The sequence below is a fragment of the Tarenaya hassleriana genome, unplaced genomic scaffold (assembly GCF_000463585.1).
Source record: "Tarenaya hassleriana unplaced genomic scaffold, ASM46358v1 Cleome4, whole genome shotgun sequence".
Classification (NCBI taxonomy): Eukaryota; Viridiplantae; Streptophyta; class Magnoliopsida; order Brassicales; family Cleomaceae; genus Tarenaya; species Tarenaya hassleriana.
The window spans coordinates 3,911,494-3,929,201 of record NW_010966881.1 but is presented as its reverse complement, the minus strand read 5'-3'; the positions used below and the strand labels follow the sequence as shown (position 1 = coordinate 3,929,201).

The window sequence follows — 17,708 nt, the reverse complement described above, 5'->3', positions numbered from 1 at the left end:
TGAATATATATAATTTTTAAAATTTTATTTTTATTTTTATTATTTTATTTTTATTTTTTATTAATTAATATTATTAAATATTAGGGATTGATGATGTGCCAGATGACTAGGATGCCATGTCAGCATTAAATAATATTGTTTTTCGTTCAGGGTTTTATTTGCCAATTTTTAAAAGTATAGAGTTTTAATTGCCAATTTTTAAAAGTACAATGTTTTTTTGGATAAAAAAAAGTATAGGGTTTAAATTGAGACGAGAGAAAAGTACAGAGTTTTAAATGGAATTATCCCTTTTTTTTAATAATATTTGGCCCAAAAAGGTTTACAATTTATGTACTTAAAGTCTTAAATTGCATATATCCATTGGGAAAAGGGGAAAACAGATTATCTTCCCACCCATTAAGCAAAGCTTCCAAGAATCCACCTTTCCCTCTTTTCAGAAAAGAAAGAATTTTTTTTCCTGTAGCTTTCTCTCGTTTTCCTCACTTTCTTGTGATTTTTCTTTTCTTCAGTGATTAGTGCTCTTCTTGAGATGTGTCCACTGTAAACATGGGTTTTCATGAAGAAGTGTATGTTCATCCACCAAGCCCAGATTCGAATTCCCATGTTGACCCCATAAACCCTCATTCCTCTTCTTCTTCAGCTCCGGTTCCCAACAATGGCTACAATGATCCAGGAATCAAAACCCTTTTGAAAAAAATGATCTTTGATTTGGGTTTCTCTTGTTTCCTTCCTCCTCTCACCGGAACCATCTCTCGCAAGAGCTCCGGCGAAAATAACGGCGGCGCCGACGAGAACAAGGCGTGGCTGTTGGCGGAAACCGGACCGGAGCTTATGAATCCGGACCCACATTCCGTACACTCTTCGTTTAGGTTCAGTCTTTGCTCACAAGTGGAGCTCGAGAAGATGAAAATGGAGGATTCATCGTCCTCGTCCTCGTCGCTGTGTCGAAATATGTCGGGTTCTGGGTCGGCGACGGTTCTGCTGGTGAATCTGGAGAATGGGTTGAAGGAAACTGGGAAATCGAATGAGGATACGGAGTGGAAGAGGGCTTGGACGCTCGAAAAGAGTATTTCTCCTGTGTCGAACTGCTTGGTCCGCTTCAGCTATGGTGAAATTCGCTCTGCGACTCGTGATTTCTCAAAAGGTAAACAGAAGCAGTCCTCCATTTTCTGTAGCAATCGATTATTCTCTGCAAAATCTTTATGTTATCTCCGAGTTTCCATGTCTGAAATTCTCCGTATATTCTCGGAATGGCTTGATCTGTGTGGTCTTTGAACTAAAGATTGAATTGGCGAAGTTCATGTGCCTTATTCTGTGGAAATGGATAGGGAGAGTTCTTGGAAGAGGAGCTTGCAGCTATGTCTTCAGGGGTAGATTAGGAATTTGGCGCACCCCTGTGGCCATCAAGAGACTAGATAAGGAAGGCAGAGAAACTCCGAAGTCATTCTGCAGAGAGTTGATGATCGCTAGCTCTCTTCACAACCCTAACATTGTACCTCTTCTAGGGTTCTGTATCGATCCAGACGACGGGCTTTTCTTGGTCTACAAGTATGTCTCGGGTGGCAGCCTCGAACATTATTTGCACGGTAAATCCATCTTCATAAGCTAGAGCAAGATTTCCCGTTTCTTTTCTCGATTCATGTGTTTCTTTTTCTTGCGCAAATAACTCGGAATTTCCCCGCTGCTTCCAACAGCGAAGAAGAGGAAACATGGCGTAAAAAGCTCCCCGAGTCTTCCTTGGTCAGTAAGGTACAAGATTGCATTAGGAATCGCTGAAGCTATAGCTTATTTGCACAATGGAACAGGTAAATGTGTTGTGCATAGAGACATCAAACCCTCCAACATTCTCCTTTCCTCAAAGAAAAAGCCAAAGGTTAAGCCATCAAACTTGTTTTTGTTTCCTTTGGCCATGATCTTGAATTTGGTTTTGAATGGAATCCTTTAGGCAATTGTTCAATCATGAGAAGTCTTTCTGATCGAAATTTTCTGGTTTTGGTTCAGTTATGCGATTTCGGTTTAGCTACTTGGACGGCTGGACCTTCTGTTCCTTTCCTCTGCAAGACAGTCAAAGGCACATTCGGGTATATATCTTAACGGGCTTTTGCTTTGTTTCATAGAGATTCCTGGAACTCTGTCTGAAACATTTTCTGCAGCTACTTGGCTCCGGAGTACTTCCAACACGGTAAAATATCAGACAAAACCGATGTTTACGCCTTTGGGGTCGTGTTGCTCGAGCTACTAACGGGGCGAAAGCCAATCGAAGCAAAGAGACCATCTGGGGAAGAAAATTTGGTCATATGGGTATGTTAGTTCTTACACATCTCTGTAACTAGCTATCAAACTTGTCGTTTTCCAGTTGTAATGGAATGTAATTTGTTCCCAACCTGTCTCCTAACTTTCTTGGAAAGGAAAGGAACCTTCTTTGCAAGATCCTTAACTTCTAACCAAGAACTGTGATAACTGAAGTTACTTCAGTGAACCTGAACTGTGGGAATGCACTGATGATCCGTTCTGACAAAAGACTTGACATTTTTTACGGGTCTGAATTCCGCAGGCAAAGCCCTTGTTGCATGGAGGGATGGAAGCTATGGAGGAATTTCTCGATCCACGGGGCAAATGTACGGGAAAGAACTTGGCTCAGATAAACTGGATGATGAGAGCTGCTGCAGCATGTGTGATCAACGAAGAAGCTCGAAGACCCGGGTTGGAAGAGATCGGTATGATTCTCAGAGGCGAAGAAGGATTAGAAGGGATGAATTACTCGGGTCGGAAAAAAACCAATCTTTCGGGTATTATAGATTGTTATACGGAATTGAAAGAGACAAAATCCGAGATAAAGGGTCATCTGGCTCTTGCCATGCTCGGAGTTACAGAGTTTGAAGAGGAAGATTATGTGTGCGGAGGCAGGTAAAAGGCGCCAAGAACTGCTCAGGAACAAGACTATGCAGATGAAGAAAGCTTTTGGTTGTGCTCTCATGGTAAATTTTTGGGAAATTGTAAATAGGTAGAAGATTCATTCAGACAGAGTCTGCGTAGTATGGTCACTGATTTGTTGTGTCCGTGTAAATGCTTATGGTCGTTTTTCTTCTAAATTATGGAAAACCCGGTTTAGCTTTTTATTTTCCCGGTTCGGTTCTTAAGAGAAAGCTGGTTCTCTTCTTGGTGGGTTTTTGAGCTTTTCCCGGTCCCATGTATATGTTGTGTAATTCGGATGGGAAAATGTTAAAATGTTTGTTATTTAAATTATATAATTTATACATATTTATATCTATATTTTATGGATTTTTTTTAGAAAAATAATCTGATATATTTGTTTTAATGTAAAATAACTGGAACTATTTATTTGTTTGGAAACTATAAATTATTAATTAATAAAAAAATAATTCATATGTTTTGATATCAGTTTTTATAATTAGTTTTTTTCCTGTAATGGTAAATATGTTTTTGAAAAATTGTGAGCGAGTAAATTATGTTTTGGGACGAAAATATGAAAGAAAGAAATTATAAGAGATTATATATATATATATACATGCATGTAACTGACTGACCAATCCGCGTTTTCCTCCGTTTCTTTATTTTCTGTCCGTTACTTATACACTTCGGTCAACAGATTCCAAGGAGAGACGACCATTTCATCTTCTGGGCAGAAACAGGATCAAGTCCTCTTGCAAAGGCGATTTCTCGAAGAAGGAAGAATCAAGCAGCAGTTATGGCGGATCAGCTCACCGACGATCAGATCTCTGAGTTCAAGGAGGCTTTTAGCCTCTTCGACAAGGACGGCGATGGTTCGCTCCCTCTTCCTTCTCGCTTTTTGTTTTTTCGATTTATTCCTCGTGGATTTTGAGAAGATATTTAGGGTTCGTTGTTCCGATTCCGTCTTTGATCGGTCCCTGAGGCCTTCGATTCGGAAGTATTTGCCGTTGATTTGACGATAACGCTTTGGAATCGCGTTCTCGACATTTGGGTTGATGGTGTCAGTCCGGCAACGCTTGATGTTTTTGGCCTATGATTGAGCCATTGTTGCGTTTTGGCCTTTGGCTCAATGTTTTGACCCTTCCTTTGATTCCCCTTTCTGTCTTTGCTGCTTCCTTTTTTGTTGGCCTGTGTTTGGGTTGATTCGCTTTGCCTTAGATATCGTGTTTCCTCCGTTTATTATCATCGAGATCCAGTTTTTTCGTCTGAAACATTGTGATCGGGTGTTTCTCTTATATCTTAGGACAATCTTTCTGCCACCCCAGATCATTGTAGCTTCACTTCCCTCTATATTTCCATGGGCGATCCATACTGATTTTTTCATCCAAAGCCTGATAAATGTTTATCCTTTCTAATTGTTTGGTCATATCCTCTATGTTTCTTCGGCGTGATTGATGGATGATTATTACCATACTGGAATGACATATTGGTGTGCCCTGAATCCTTACATGTCACACGGTTTCGTGCCAAGCCGGATTCTTTCATGCAAAAACCAGTGCTCATGTGTTTCCTTTCGTCATTGTGATTTTTTGAATTTCTGAGCAATTGTTTTTGTGGATCAATACCCAAAAGGTCTTTATTTCCTCACAACTATGAGACAGAAGCTAGCACGTTCTATATTTTTCAGCTCCTACCCACAAATTAGATTTGTATTGTGACTATTGTCAAGTGTTTGTTTTACCTCTGCATTTTTGACAAGGTTAGATCAGATGGGTTCTTGTGTATTGCCATCAAGACTTCACCACACGGAAGATTTTGCTTTACATAGTGCGAGATATTTCTTGATCGATAGTAATGCTAAATGTACTTGTAGTTGTATGGATTCAATTTACATTCAAATGTCTTCAATTTTCTGATTGGTGGTTTGTTTTTTCAATCTATCTGGTAAAAGAAATCCATGCTTTTCTTTTGTTATCTTATTCTCTTAACTGTGTTAAACAGGTTGCATCACCACCAAGGAGCTTGGAACAGTGATGAGATCTCTCGGACAGAACCCAACAGAGGCAGAGCTCCAAGACATGATCAACGAAGTGGACGCTGACGGCAACGGAACCATTGACTTTCCCGAGTTCCTAAACCTAATGGCTCGTAAGATGAAAGACACCGACTCGGAGGAGGAGCTGAAGGAAGCATTCAGGGTCTTCGACAAGGACCAGAACGGATTCATCTCCGCTGCCGAGCTCCGTCACGTCATGACGAATCTCGGGGAGAAGCTAACGGACGAGGAGGTGGAGGAGATGATACGTGAGGCCGACGTGGACGGAGACGGCCAGATTAACTACGAAGAGTTCGTCAAGATCATGATGGCTAAGTGAATCATTATTGATCAAGCAAAAGAAAAAGGTTCTTATGACACTTCTTATCCTATTTATATAAATGGATTTCTCTAGTGCTTTCAAAAGCATCTCTAGGAGTTATCAAAAGCAATTTTCATGAATTTGGTCGAGTGATTTAGCGTTTTTAACAGACTCTTGGAATTTGTTGTTGTTGTGACGTTTCTCTTGTTCATATGTGGATTTTCTGTTGCAGAAGATGAAATTTGTCGTAATATTTTTTGTTTCTAAGTATAGAATTTTCTTGGGTGTAATATTTTTTTGTGGTGATGATAATGCAACAAAAGTTGGAATTTAATTTAAATTCGACAAAAAAAAAATGTATAAAAAGACAAGAGAGATTAAAAGAACACAAAATATCCCAACCTTATCCAACTCCAAAACCCCTTCTTCTCCTTCATGAAACACTAAAGAAGAAATGGCGCTTTCGAAGTCACTGGTTACACTGCGTTTCATCGACCAGCTTCACAGCCCAAACCCTCCACCTGAGACGGAGGATTCAAGATCAACACCGACTAACATAATCACCGAAGGAAAAAGAGGGAGGAGGAGGAGAAATATAGTTCTCAGCATTACAGGAACATCACTTGCTCAAGTGTTCTTCTCCCACCAAATCTCTTCCTCTTCTTCTGCAAACGCCATCGATTTCTCGAACTTGATTCCAGAGCCAGAGCCCGAACGCACTCTCCAGAGCGCACAGGAAGGGATAAAGAAAAACGCGGAAGGTATTCTCGGGACGGAGGAGATGATGACGGAGGAGAAACGGTGGAGAGAAGCGCAGAGAGAGCTGAGGAGAAGTGCGGGGAACATGAAGCAAGACATGTACATCATCATCCAATCCAAACCCCCCAAGGAAAGGCCTCTTCTAAGGGCTCTTTACTCCAACCTCTTCACCACCATCACCAAGGTTTTGTTCAATTCCATGCACGTATACATGATTTACATACATTTATATTATAGAAGGAAAAAACTTTGATGCTAATATAATGTTTTGCATTCACATCTATAACCAAGATCCGAAATAACGTACCGAAAAAGGGTTAGCTCGATTGGTGATTGAACATCTTGTTACATAAAGATCAAGACCCCTGATATATGATCTTTCTCTTATCTAGACAAGATCTTAGAATGTTGCTAGCTTCTTTAGAATCGATACGCTTATTCAAATTTCCGATTGCGTTTTTGACCGATTCACGTGTTTTTTTTTCGCTTTCCAAATCGGGAAAATCGCAGTTGGATTATGCGGCAAGGGACGAAGATGAAGCTAAAGTGTCGGAGTATTATAAGATCATTGCTACGGTTCTTGATGATATTTTCTCTAGGATTTAAGTCTTGAGTACACTGGTTAAGGTTGTTGTCTCGACTATGAACGTCAATACAATTTATCTCATCATATATGATTCATTCAACCAACCGGTTGTATCCGAACCGCAAAACTTGGACAAATTCACTTGAAACATGTATGTTTGGTCTCAAGTTCCTCATTTTTCTTTTGTAAATCCAAAACCCATTAATGTCACAAGCATTTGCTACCCAGAAAACCCAGTTAAGAACATTGACATTTCGTCCCAAAAAAAAAATTACCCTCAAAAGACCCGTGAATGGTTAAAACGAAAGTATTTGGGTTGTTTTGTAATTTAGTTAACATTCTTGGGACGCTTTTGATATTTCCGTTAAATTTGTTTCTCATCTGGCAATGAAGAAAATATCCTCCTAAATAAAACTAAAACCCGTCATACACGCTTATTGGTGGACTTCAGATTCGATTTGGTTATTTTCTGATTTAAAACTTTTTTTTTTTAAATCCAAAAACCTATTAATAACACAAGCAGTTTCTAACAAACAGGATTATTTTCTGATTTACAACTTTTTTATTTTTTAAATATCAACAAATTGTCATTTTCATCCATAAACAAAACCTCTGAATGGTTAAACCAAAGTATTTGGGTTGTCTTGATATTTTCCTAAAATTTGTTCCTTATCCGTAAATATAAAAATATCTTCAAACTGAAACAGACACGCCTTAGCTGTTATTTACCCTTTTCCGCTATCTTTACCTATTTTTTCCTTTTCTCTTTTAAGTAAACGGAAAGACAAAAAAGCCCTGGAGACCTGTTTACGAAATGGATTGGTCTGTCACGTTTGAGTTTTGTAACAGTCTTGTCAGTTTAGTATTCCTCTTGGCCTGAGATCTCTTTAAATATCGCTCTCGTTGCTAAATTGTTGTGTGTTTGTGCTGGTCGGTTCATCGTCTCTCAGGAAATCGCATCTCTCTGCTTAGAAAATTTCTGGTCCGCAACTCTTTGAAAGCTCCTCAAAACCCTAGCGAATCCCTCGATTTTCTCCGATCTGCGTTACTTGTGGTGGTTTTGTTCCTTCTGTTCAGGTACTTTGAGGTATTTCACTGTTTTTCGATGGTTCTTCTTCGTTAGGGTTTTCCTCGCTGGATTTGGTTGATGGTTCCGTGTTGTTTTTCCTCTTCTTTCCCAGAGATCTTCAGTTTCTGCTTTAGATTCTGAGATGGATTCCGTGGATTTTACGATCTGTTGATCTAGGGTTTTGAAACCGTGTTTGTGATCGATTTTTTTCCTTTGTGATGTGATTTTTTTTGTGCTAGCGATTTGGAATTTTCGTAATTGTAGCTACGTATAGGATTTTAACCTCCATACCGTCGTTTTCTCCTCAGAGACTTTGGTTTTTCCGTTCGTTTGTTGAAGTTCCTGATCTGCCGAGGCACATGTTGTGCTTTCTGTTTTATCTGTTTCTCCGAATGGAAATCAGTGTTGTTCCATGGCTTTCTAGAAGGATTTCTCTCTTTTTGTTTGTTATCTTGTCATTAAAGTGACACCTTACACAAACAATCGCGAGGCTTTGTGGTGGGGGGTTATGAGCATGTTTCGAGCATTGTGTTACTTCGGTATTCTTTGCATCACAGGGAGTATTTAAGACTTTACCATCCATAGGTTTTTTTCAGTTGTACAAGAATTTGGCGGCGCCTAATTATTCTCTACCTTCCCTTCTTGTTCGCAGGTTGTTGAGATTCGTTTTCTGTTTGATCTAAGCCAGAAAGCATATCTTTGCACCAAGATGTCTGGATCCTTGAATATGACTCTTGATGATATGGTCAAGAGGAGTAGGAATGAGAGGTCTGGGGCACGAGGGAGGTCTCGCCGTGGCCGTGGAGCAAACATATTTTCCAGTGGTGGAAGAGGAATTGGGCCTGCTCGTAGAGGTCCTCTTGCTGTCAATGCTCGGCCATCATCTTTCTCGATAAACAAGGCAAGCTAAACAATTGGGATGTTGCATATATATGGCTGGAAATCCGCGTTTCTACTTTCTATGACATCAATTCTGAAGCATACCGAATCATACTACTTCTTAAAGATGGAGGATCCCTTTACGTTCTTTTGTTCTTGGTGAAGCTGGTTTTCTCTTGCATGCTTAAAGCCTTCTGACGACCTTTATGCATCCTTTAACATTCAAAACTTCTGTTTAGTTGCGGTTCCAGATATGGGAGGATACTGAATCGTCCCTGAAAAATACAGATTCCAATGGTCGTCTAACATGTCAGTAGGTCATGGAGATATCATTTTTAGAAAAGCTCCTTAGCTGTGCTGTTGCTCTATATGGCTCTGTTCTGAGGGCTTCAGCAGAATGCATAGATATGTTCATTGTACAGAAGTTCTTGGTTGCTGTATTTCACTTCTACTCACCGTATTGTTAAGCTTGAGGAGCTTCTCTAAGCTGATAGTTGAGATTAGCTCTCCCGTTGCTGAGCAAAAGGGTTACATGTGTTGCTATTGTCAGCAACACGTTTCTAAAGACCGCAAAGATGTGTGGCCTCTGGGGAATTCAGCTATTTTCTCAATGACCATTTACCTCTATACATTGCTCCACTGCCCTTACAATTCGCAAGAAGCTCATGTTGGCCTCCTGCTACATCTGGAATTTCTTCGGTGTGAGATGATAGTTTCAGTTCTTGATGATAGCCCCTTGTTATATGGAACTTAATGTTTGCCATTGGAGCTCTGACTGATAGCACCGTGCACTTTCAGTTGGTCGGAATTCCTTGTTTCTGCATTTCGTTTGGTTTCTTCTTCCCTGGTTGTTGACTGCTTGCTGGAGCTATTTGCTTTGACTGGTTTTGGTCCTTTCAGGCACATGGGTGGTTTCTCTTCTGTTACAAAATCCTTTAGGAATCTTGATTTGAAGTTGTACAAGCCTATTGTACTGACATTATCTGTCCGGTTTCAATAGTCTGTCCGCAGGGTTAGGAACTTGCCATGGCAGAACGATTTGTTTGAAGAAAGTCTGAGAGCTGCAGGCGTATCAGGAGTTGATGTCGGTACAAGGCTCTACATTACCAACTTGGATCGGGGAGTGATCAATGAAGATATAAGGGTATATATAGCTTGACTTTAACATTCTCTTGCATTCTAAAGAGTTTTCTGAAAATCACAACACACTGTGCAGGAGCTCTTTGCAGAGATGGGGGAGCTAAAAAGATACGCAATTCATTATGACAAATTTGGGCAACCGAGCGTAAGTTCTCCACTTCTCCTCTATAACTTATTCCCATCGTTCTTTTTCTATCCGTTTTTTTGTAGCAAGTTCATCTCTAACTGAGACATCACGTGAACAGGGCTCGGCAGAAGTAGTGTACATCAGAAGAACAGATGCTTTCCAAGCTCTGAAGAAATACAACAACGTGCTATTGGATGGAAAGCCGATGAGAATAGAGATGGCGGATTCCAACACAGAGGTGTCTGTCGCCGCTCGGGTGAATGTGACCGGTCTGAACGGAAGGATGAAGAGGACTGTCGCCATGGGGTATTCTCTCCGGACTTCTCCATATCCCCGAGAGTTGTTGTATTTCCCCGTTGGGTTAACGCCCGTTATTACTTACAGGCAAGGAGCAGTAGGAAGAGGAAGAGGTAGAGGGAGGGGTAGAGAGACTTTCAAGCGCATCCCGATCCAAAGCCAAAGAAGAGGAGGCGGCGGGCGAGGTGGCATTGGGGCTGCCAGAGGCAGAGGCAGAGGACAGGGTGGAGGAACCGGAGGACGGGGAAAGAAGCCTGTCGAGAAATCGGCTGAGGAACTCGACAAAGATCTCGACAATTATCACGCAGAAGCAATGAACACCTCTTAAAAGAAAACCCGAAAGCTCTCACGCACATCCTTCTATTTAGATGACTTTTAGCTTTGGTGCTCTCTTTCTCTACATGTGTAGCGTAGCCCTTTCTCCACATTCTCTGACTTTTCTGTGGATTGGCTGTTGCTAGTATCTGTGCTCCAAAGAACATGACCACTCGGTAGTTTAACGTTTGAAAGCTTTTTTTTTTTTTGTGGGTAATTGGTTTGAGCATTCACCCATGAATAAGTAGCCAATTAGTCTGGGTTAATTAACAGATATTTATAATTTAATCCGTCATTACCAATGCCATTGTATCAATCTCAATCTGTGTGTAAAAGACAACAAGCTTTAACTTCACAACTAAAGACAGAACTTGGAAAGGATCTTGTCTTATGGTACTTTCTTTTGTGCATAACTGCTTATCAAGACCTTTATGTAATGTTTTGCAAATTGACATCTTGTCTTGTCCACCCAATGTTAAAAAAAAAAAAAAATCATTCTGCATCAGCAAACATGTTGCCTTCAAACAGTGCTCTTTGGCAATTTGAACAAGGAAAAGTAAAAAAATAACTCAAATGTTTCAGATTGCGAGTACAAAATTGGATCATTACAGTGCGTCCTTGCTAATCTAACTCCAAATTATTTCTACTAATACACCAACCCCATCGGAACCTCACAATCAAAAGCTTTCTGATAAGACTCTTCAAAGCCCTCACAAGAAGATTATACTCAGAATCACAGTTAACATGTTCCACATTCCACAACTAAAAAACATGTCCGTTGTTAACCCCGAACTTGTAGAATTCATGGATGGCGCCGTTATGTTCACCGATGTTCCGTTCCTACCACCTCCGTGGCTGCACTCATGACGAAACAGATAAAAAGTCATCCAACTTTGAACATTTGATCCTTTTTTTTTTTTACTAAAAGCCAATGGCTTTGATGCTTAAATGGCAATAACTTAGAAGCCCTTTGGGTATAAAACACTTAGAAGTTATGAAAGTTTGAGTCTTTGAAGTTTTTTTTTTTACTAAAAGCTAATGGCTTTGATGCTTAAATGGCAGGATGATTTACCTTCCGGGAAACACACACGAACCATGACCTGAATTGAGTCAAAGAATAGATTAAGCATGAGCAAATAATTGTATTGAACGTTCAAAAGAAGTTCGATACAAGTTACCAGTAGCTTACTTGGATCTCTCGTCGTGATTGAAGCAACCCCATTGAAGTTACAAGCTTCAGGATCGTTCCCCATCCTATGATAATAAGTATCAAAGGCATAGGTTGCATGTGCAGCCACGTTATCCGGTTCATAGCAAGCTTCTCCTTGCTTTATCGGTGAACAATCTACCTTCCCTGGGCCACAAGCCCAGTCTAGAGCCGCCTGAAGCATTTTCAGGTCAGCCCCTTCCCCTGCAGTGCAGTATGTCTGGTTTGTAGTGTCATTTGCCAAAACCGAGCCTGAATCAGTTAACCGTAGTATGTAAACCGGGTGGCCATTCGCATCAAACAGCCCCCAGTTCTTCTCCGACATCGGTCCAACCTTCGTGTCCTCATTGTAAAGCTCGTAAATGTAGGTACTGACTGCGATTCCCGGATGCTTAGGAGTCCCTGTCTTGTTCAGAACATGTCTGATCAGATTGCTGTTGTATGTGTTGGCGTTCTCGATAGTAGCGTCTGGCTCATCAGAATCACCCTTTGAAGGCCAACCTGATTCTGTCACCACAACAGGAATGTTAGTGAAGTTGAGAAATTCCATGGCAAAATAGGCGGCATCAACCACGGCATCAAAGGCATTTGAGTAGTGAACGAGCGTGTTTGAGTCCACGGCTTCTTTGTTCGGAGGGATTGGTTTGAACAGGGCATAGTCTAGAGGAATCACACCATTTGATTGCATGTAGTCATAGTAAGGATACACGTTAAGCATGAGATACGAATCCGTGGACTGCAAAAAGCTCAGCAATGGGACCAAAACCGGATTCCATGAGCGGTTAAAGAAGGCTTGCGAAGGAGGAAAAGGGTCGAGGATTAAAGAAGTGGATAGAGGAGTAGACACTTTGATCCGCCCATCAAGATTTGACGAGAGTAGAGCCGAGTGAATGTTCTTGATTGCATTCACTAGAACAGGAGAAACATTGGGAAGAGTTGTCAGAACATCTGAACCTACAGCTATGGCAGTGATGTTCGTGGCAGGATAATGAGCGATGATATTGCGTTTGACCCAATTGGCCGCTGTGGAGTTTGATTGGCCAATGCCTAGGAGCTGATCGTTTGGAACAGAGACAACGACTTTGATGCCAGTATTTGCAAGGGCAGTTAGCATTCCCGGGTCAGTGTCATATAGCCGGATGTGTCTGATTTGCTGAGCTTTGAGGAGAGCTACAACTTGTGTTGGATGTGGCATGTCTGAGAGATCGGTCCCTATGTTCACTCCTATGAATGCATCTGCAATGGAGGAAAAGATGAAACACAAGATAAATATGTTAAAAACACGAACTTTGTGTTAAAGATCATAACTTTACGATCGTATAAAAGGCGGGATTTGTATCAACTTAAGAAGTACTGAAAGTGTATCTGCAAAGCCAAATGAAAATGTAAATACATAGAGGTAAACCAGATCATGGTATAGCGCAAAAGCATCACAGATTCACAAGACAAAACTGAATTTTCAAGACGAGACGCCATCTCATAGCCTAAATGCTTTTCCATTTGCACAAAAGCTAGCAAAGTCTAAAACTTTCACAAAAACAAAAAAAAATATACTGATATGATTCCAAATCTGTTGTAATCTTAGGTTCAAATCCTGGTTTCAGACAAATGGAGAAAACAAAACAACAAGATTTTCACTTTGCCATATTTTCATCTCTTCCCTACTAGATGACTTTGAACATGATATTTGAAGCTAAGTTTATCTATCAGAACAAAAGCACCACATAGTCACTTTGTTCAAATATACTTAAAACCTGAACTCTAGATCCATGGAGCTTGTTACTTTCAACAAGATTCGGTTTCCTCCACTCCACCAGATTTGCTACAAACCCATTAGGGAAATTTTTAAGTACCTTGTCTGAAACAGCTACTGCCTTGCCAGATTTCTGCTCTTTCACTAAACAAACAACTCAAGCTGGATAGTTTATCTTTCAGTAAATTATGGCATTAACCTCCATTCTTGATTTTTGGGGAAACATTTAATACTACCCACCTGACTGCCACTAATATGCAGCTATTTAATACCAAAACCTACCAAACCTAAAAGACAGATGAAGCCAAACCATAAGCATAGAACAAACCCTCCAGATTCAAGAAAGCTGACAGAAAAAAACCCATTTTTTTTGTAGTCATTAGGTATTCTAAATTGCTGAAATATCAGCTTATTTGAAAGACAAAACGGATTGAAACTATTTCTTAATGCCGGAATTTTACAAAGCAAATGTCCCTCCAAAGAAAACATGTGAGCTTCTTTGGTTCCAGAAGAACACACATGAAAGGAGATTTCACATCACTAGTTTAGGCAACAAGAAAAGAAACTCTGCAACAAAACAAGATAGAGTTTCTTCTCTCTTCCATCCATTTTGGGTCCTGAAACTTGATTTCGAACTCGAAACCCTTAAGATTCTAGAGCATTGAAGCACAACTTTCAGATCAGAAACACTATAATGAACTAATCTACACGGATATACACACATATACATGCACCCACCTTCATCAGATGAAACCCAAGAAGAAACTGCGGCAAGAACCGAGAGAAGAAGAAGAAGATGGCGATGAAGAACCATGGAAAGGGACAACCTTTCAGAATCTGGAGTCCGCAGGAGATAAGAGACAGAGAAACGAAATGGGTGTCTGAAATTTGAGACCTTGAGAGGAAAAAAAAAACCAGAGAGAGAGAGAGAGAGAGAGAGAGAGAGAGAGAGAGAGAGAGAGAGGAAGAGGGGTGTTGGGTTGGGGGTATGGTTTTCAAGGAAATAGAAAATGAGGTTTCAATAGAGGGAAAGCTGTGGAAATCTGGGGAAGAAGTACAAAGCAAAAGTTAGAAAATTGGCGATTTCGAGACAAAAAAAAAGATTACCGTGAATGAATGGACCGATCTCTCTCGTCTTCGGGTTTCGAAATGAGTTTGCAAAAAAATCCAACGGTCATTCTTAAATTTTAGAGCCAGAGGAAATCATAATAAATTATATATATATATATATATATATATGTACTATGTATTATTGTTGGTAAAAAAAAAATAATGTTAAAATTAATCTCAACGGATCGGTCTGTATCTCCAAATACCCTATAGTGCAACGGGATGAATTCGAGTTGGGTAATACGAAAGATTCGATTTTTTTAAAAAAATTAGTTTCGAGCAAATTTGGATTGTAGATAATAAGCGGCATCGATCTCTCCCCTGTTTATAGATATCTAAGTATTTGGAATACACGTATAATATCCGTATAATCTGATTATACGGTGAAATCAGAATTATTTAAATTCAGAATCTCTAAATTTTCGGAAAAATCAAATTTGGCAAGTACAATGCTTTTTTTCTGGGTAAGTAGCCGTTGCCCCTCTTAGCCTCTCTCTCTCTTGTTTGATTCTCTCTCTCTCTCTCTCTCTCTCTATATATATATATATATATACAGAACATTATCGATTAATTACAAAACAAACACCCAAAAATCGAAAAACAAAAGTGACAGCAACAGTCATTAAATTATCATGGCGAGACATCCCATATGGAGAGGGTCCCCTTTGGTCTCTCTACCTTTTGCTTCTTCATGGTTTATTCACAACGATTCATCATTTTCATTTCCAAAAAATGGTTGTATATAATATATATATATATATACACGTCTTTCCGTATGCATACATGCGTACAAACAAATCACTACGCGGGGTATCTTGAAAGAGGATTGCCCTATTTTCAAGGTACTATTTGAATCTTTGATCTCTCGTTAGGGATCCAGAATGGGTTGGTTCGGACTCGGATCGATCACGAGAAAAACTCTATTTCGGTCGAAATCATATCATCTTCACAAGTCGAATAAAAACATTATAAATATTTAAAAATAATAATAAATTATTTTAAAAAAAAAATCTGACTCGCGTACTGGCTCTCGGTCGGGTTTGCCTGTTCGGGCTCGTTTTTTTTGCGGGCTCATAGTTTTTGGCCCAACTTGATATATATATATATATATATTTAGAATATATATACATATTCACCAATACGGTACGGAAAGGAAACAACTATAGAGTTGAGTAATACTTATGGCACACTTAGAAAATACGAAATCCAACTATTTTTTATCTGTTTGGTTTTTTGTCAAAGTTTTGTTTTTTAAATAACATAAAAATTGAATTCAATTTTGTTTCATATCACTTTTATTGAAATTTATCAATTTCTGCTATATTTTATCGATTTTATTGAATAAATTAATTTTAGAACATTTAAGTCAAATTAAAATTAAAATTAGATTATATTTAATTCTATAACTATACCGCTAAATTTTATTTCAGCAAAAGTAAACTTAAACATCGACCACTAAATTTGAAAAAAAAATCTCAATCCAACTTCATAGAACATTTGTAGTTTTTTCCAAAAGAAAAAAAAAAGAAAATCGTTGAAAACGGAGAAAAAATTAGGGCAGCAAAATATTCACTAGATATGGTGGTGGAAAATTTGCGACAGCGAAGGCAACACAGCGTGACAGAGTGGGGAGTCAACGAACCACTGAACGGAACCGACAAAAGATTCCTTACGATCCCGTGAACCACCTTCTCTTCTTCTTCTTCTTCCTTTTTCGGCTCCTTTTCTTTCCCCTTGCTTCTGGAACAAGAGCTTTTGTTTTTGAACTAGGGCTTCTGGGTTTGCAAAGATCGATAATCTATCTGTAAATCTTCGGAAAAGCTCGATTCTTTTGAGATGGGTCTCTGGGATTCGCTTCTCAATTGGCTCAGGAGGTAGAAAGATTGCTTCTTGGTTTCTGTACTGTTTTACTTCTCTTTTAGATTTTCTTTTGCTCTTGTTTGGTTCCCGAGAAAAAGTTTTCCCGCTTTCATCATGCGGGTTAAATCCCGAACTTACTTCTCATTAGCCACACTCTGGTCAGGCCGTGTAGTTACATACCGCTACGTATTTAAGCTGCCGGGGATACAGGATGCTGAAATTGCTTTATGCCCTGTTTGTTTCTCGAGAAAATCTGTTTGTTACCACTGAAAATTCTGGTTCTGGGTTTTGTCAGTGAGAATCCAATCTACGCAAAAATAGGAAAGGAACTAGGAAATGGTAGTGATTTGTACAACCAGCTTCAATTGTTCAGTGTTTCTTCTCGTTGTTCAGTTTATCCATCTTCCATTGAATTTCTTGCCGTTAGGTAATGACTTTGATTCAAGACAGTAGTATCCATTATCATTGTATGATGTGAATCAATATGTCCTAAAAGTTCCAGTCATTATTTAACTGTATGATATAGATCTTTGGAAAGGGATTAAGAACGGGCTCCGTCTCCTTTAACTGCCCCAAGATTCGGGTATCTGTTATCAGGGATAGGCAAATGTACCATAAAATCTCATTTTCTTTTCATGATGTACCTGTGTTATGCCAGTTTGTTCTTCAAACAAGAGATGGAGCTCTCCCTCGTTGGCCTCCAAAATGCCGGCAAGACTTCTCTTGTTAACGTCATTGCTGTGAGTAATTCGGGAATTGGTTAGTCACTATACGTTTTTTTGATATGTTATGTCTTTTTTCCTTACCCCGCCTCCGTTCTTGCTTCTCTCAGACCGGAGGTTATAGCGAAGACATGATCCCGACTGTAGGATTTAACATGAGGAAAGTTACAAAGGGGAATGTCACGATAAAGCTTTGGGACCTCGGGGGCCAACGCAGGTTCCGCACCATGTGGGAGCGCTATTGCCGAGGCGTCTCTGCTATTGTGTAACTATCCTTTCCCCTTCTGCAAAATCTTTCCATATCATTGTGGAACATAGGTGTCTATATCATTTTAAAAGTTCTATGTAGAAATGTGAAACCTCGGGATTTAAGTACAACATAGGTTGTCTTTCAATTTCATGCTCTGGCCGGCGGTCTTTCGAGATCAGAAGAAACAACTCTTCCTCACAGTTTCTCTGTTACCAGATCACTCTAAATAATTTGATGGGTGTGTTCAAAATACCGCAGATATGTTGTTGATACCGCAGACAGAGACAATGTTCTGATATCGCGCAGCGAGTTGCATGATCTGTTGACGAAACCATCTTTGAGCGGCATTCCTCTTCTTGTTCTT

At 39.7% G+C, this 17,708-nt stretch overlaps 6 protein-coding genes across 7 annotated transcripts in view; 5 read left to right on the top strand and 1 right to left on the bottom strand.

The window, feature by feature from the left end:
• Positions 1 to 377: 377 nt before the first annotated feature.
• Positions 378 to 3,121, top strand: LOC104823844 (serine/threonine-protein kinase CDL1-like). Its single transcript, XM_010555593.2, has 6 exons — positions 378 to 1,144; positions 1,329 to 1,586; positions 1,695 to 1,873; positions 2,002 to 2,081; positions 2,154 to 2,301; positions 2,555 to 3,121. Exons 1-6 carry the CDS (start codon positions 547 to 549, stop codon positions 2,909 to 2,911), a joined length of 1,620 nt encoding a protein of 539 aa, XP_010553895.1. The 5' UTR covers positions 378 to 546; the 3' UTR covers positions 2,912 to 3,121.
• Positions 3,122 to 3,569: 448 nt separating this feature from the next.
• On the top strand, positions 3,570 to 5,523 carry LOC104823843 (calmodulin-7-like). The gene is made up of 2 exons (XM_010555592.2): positions 3,570 to 3,785; positions 4,915 to 5,523. Exons 1-2 carry the CDS (start codon positions 3,710 to 3,712, stop codon positions 5,286 to 5,288), a joined length of 450 nt encoding a protein of 149 aa, XP_010553894.1. The 5' UTR covers positions 3,570 to 3,709; the 3' UTR covers positions 5,289 to 5,523.
• Positions 5,524 to 5,656: 133 nt separating this feature from the next.
• Positions 5,657 to 6,782, top strand: LOC104823842 (psbQ-like protein 3, chloroplastic). Its single transcript, XM_010555591.1, has 2 exons — positions 5,657 to 6,213; positions 6,540 to 6,782. Exons 1-2 carry the CDS (start codon positions 5,725 to 5,727, stop codon positions 6,633 to 6,635), a joined length of 585 nt encoding a protein of 194 aa, XP_010553893.1. The 5' UTR covers positions 5,657 to 5,724; the 3' UTR covers positions 6,636 to 6,782.
• A 744-nt stretch (positions 6,783 to 7,526) lies between these two features.
• Positions 7,527 to 10,659, top strand: LOC104823841 (THO complex subunit 4D-like). 2 transcript variants are annotated; one of them, XM_010555588.2, is made up of 6 exons: positions 7,527 to 7,692; positions 8,337 to 8,585; positions 9,564 to 9,707; positions 9,780 to 9,848; positions 9,949 to 10,136; positions 10,215 to 10,659. In XM_010555588.2, the coding sequence occupies exons 2-6, from the start codon at positions 8,394 to 8,396 to the stop codon at positions 10,453 to 10,455; spliced, it is 834 nt and encodes a 277-aa protein (XP_010553890.1). In that variant the 5' UTR covers positions 7,527 to 7,692; positions 8,337 to 8,393; the 3' UTR covers positions 10,456 to 10,659. The 2 variants fall into 2 exon arrangements, with proteins under 2 accessions (XP_010553890.1, XP_010553891.1); XM_010555589.2 differs by having other exon boundaries at positions 7,527 to 7,702; positions 10,215 to 10,631.
• A 311-nt stretch (positions 10,660 to 10,970) lies between these two features.
• Positions 10,971 to 14,456, bottom strand: LOC104823840 (glucan endo-1,3-beta-glucosidase 2-like). The gene is made up of 4 exons (XM_010555587.2): positions 14,141 to 14,456; positions 11,632 to 12,885; positions 11,515 to 11,542; positions 10,971 to 11,297 (listed from the first exon to the last, which is right to left on the bottom strand). Exons 1-4 carry the CDS (start codon positions 14,214 to 14,216, stop codon positions 11,153 to 11,155), a joined length of 1,503 nt encoding a protein of 500 aa, XP_010553889.1. The 5' UTR covers positions 14,217 to 14,456; the 3' UTR covers positions 10,971 to 11,152.
• A 1,615-nt stretch (positions 14,457 to 16,071) lies between these two features.
• LOC104823839 (ADP-ribosylation factor-like protein 8B) overlaps positions 16,072 to 17,708 on the top strand; it is a 2,992-nt gene continuing 1,355 nt past the window's right edge. The window contains exons 1-4 of the mRNA XM_010555586.2: positions 16,072 to 16,386; positions 17,031 to 17,112; positions 17,205 to 17,359; positions 17,603 to 17,688. Coding sequence (XP_010553888.1) covers positions 16,349 to 16,386; positions 17,031 to 17,112; positions 17,205 to 17,359; positions 17,603 to 17,688 — 361 coding nt within the window. The 5' untranslated portion in view covers positions 16,072 to 16,348. The remainder of the gene's footprint in view (positions 16,387 to 17,030; positions 17,113 to 17,204; positions 17,360 to 17,602; positions 17,689 to 17,708) is intronic.

Coding starts and splice junctions, on each gene's coding strand:
- LOC104823844 (XM_010555593.2), top strand. CDS start 547: ATGGGTTTTCATGAAGAAGTGTATGTTCATCCACCAAGCCCAGATTCG. Junction 1,587..1,694: donor CCTCGAACATTATTTGCACG/GTAAATCCATCT, acceptor TGCTTCCAACAG/CGAAGAAGAGGAAACATGGC. Junction 2,302..2,554: donor AAGAAAATTTGGTCATATGG/GTATGTTAGTTC, acceptor TGAATTCCGCAG/GCAAAGCCCTTGTTGCATGG.
- LOC104823843 (XM_010555592.2), top strand. CDS start 3,710: ATGGCGGATCAGCTCACCGACGATCAGATCTCTGAGTTCAAGGAGGCT. Junction 3,786..4,914: donor CTTCGACAAGGACGGCGATG/GTTCGCTCCCTC, acceptor TGTGTTAAACAG/GTTGCATCACCACCAAGGAG.
- LOC104823842 (XM_010555591.1), top strand. CDS start 5,725: ATGGCGCTTTCGAAGTCACTGGTTACACTGCGTTTCATCGACCAGCTT. Junction 6,214..6,539: donor TCTTCACCACCATCACCAAG/GTTTTGTTCAAT, acceptor GGAAAATCGCAG/TTGGATTATGCGGCAAGGGA.
- LOC104823841 (XM_010555588.2), top strand. CDS start 8,394: ATGTCTGGATCCTTGAATATGACTCTTGATGATATGGTCAAGAGGAGT. Junction 8,586..9,563: donor CATCTTTCTCGATAAACAAG/GCAAGCTAAACA, acceptor CGGTTTCAATAG/TCTGTCCGCAGGGTTAGGAA. Junction 9,708..9,779: donor TGATCAATGAAGATATAAGG/GTATATATAGCT, acceptor CACACTGTGCAG/GAGCTCTTTGCAGAGATGGG.
- LOC104823840 (XM_010555587.2), bottom strand. CDS start 14,216: ATGGTTCTTCATCGCCATCTTCTTCTTCTTCTCTCGGTTCTTGCCGCA. Junction 11,543..11,631: donor AATCACGACGAGAGATCCAA/GTAAGCTACTGG, acceptor GACTCAATTCAG/GTCATGGTTCGTGTGTGTTT. Junction 11,298..11,514: donor TCGTGTGTGTTTCCCGGAAG/GTAAATCATCCT, acceptor TCATGAGTGCAG/CCACGGAGGTGGTAGGAACG.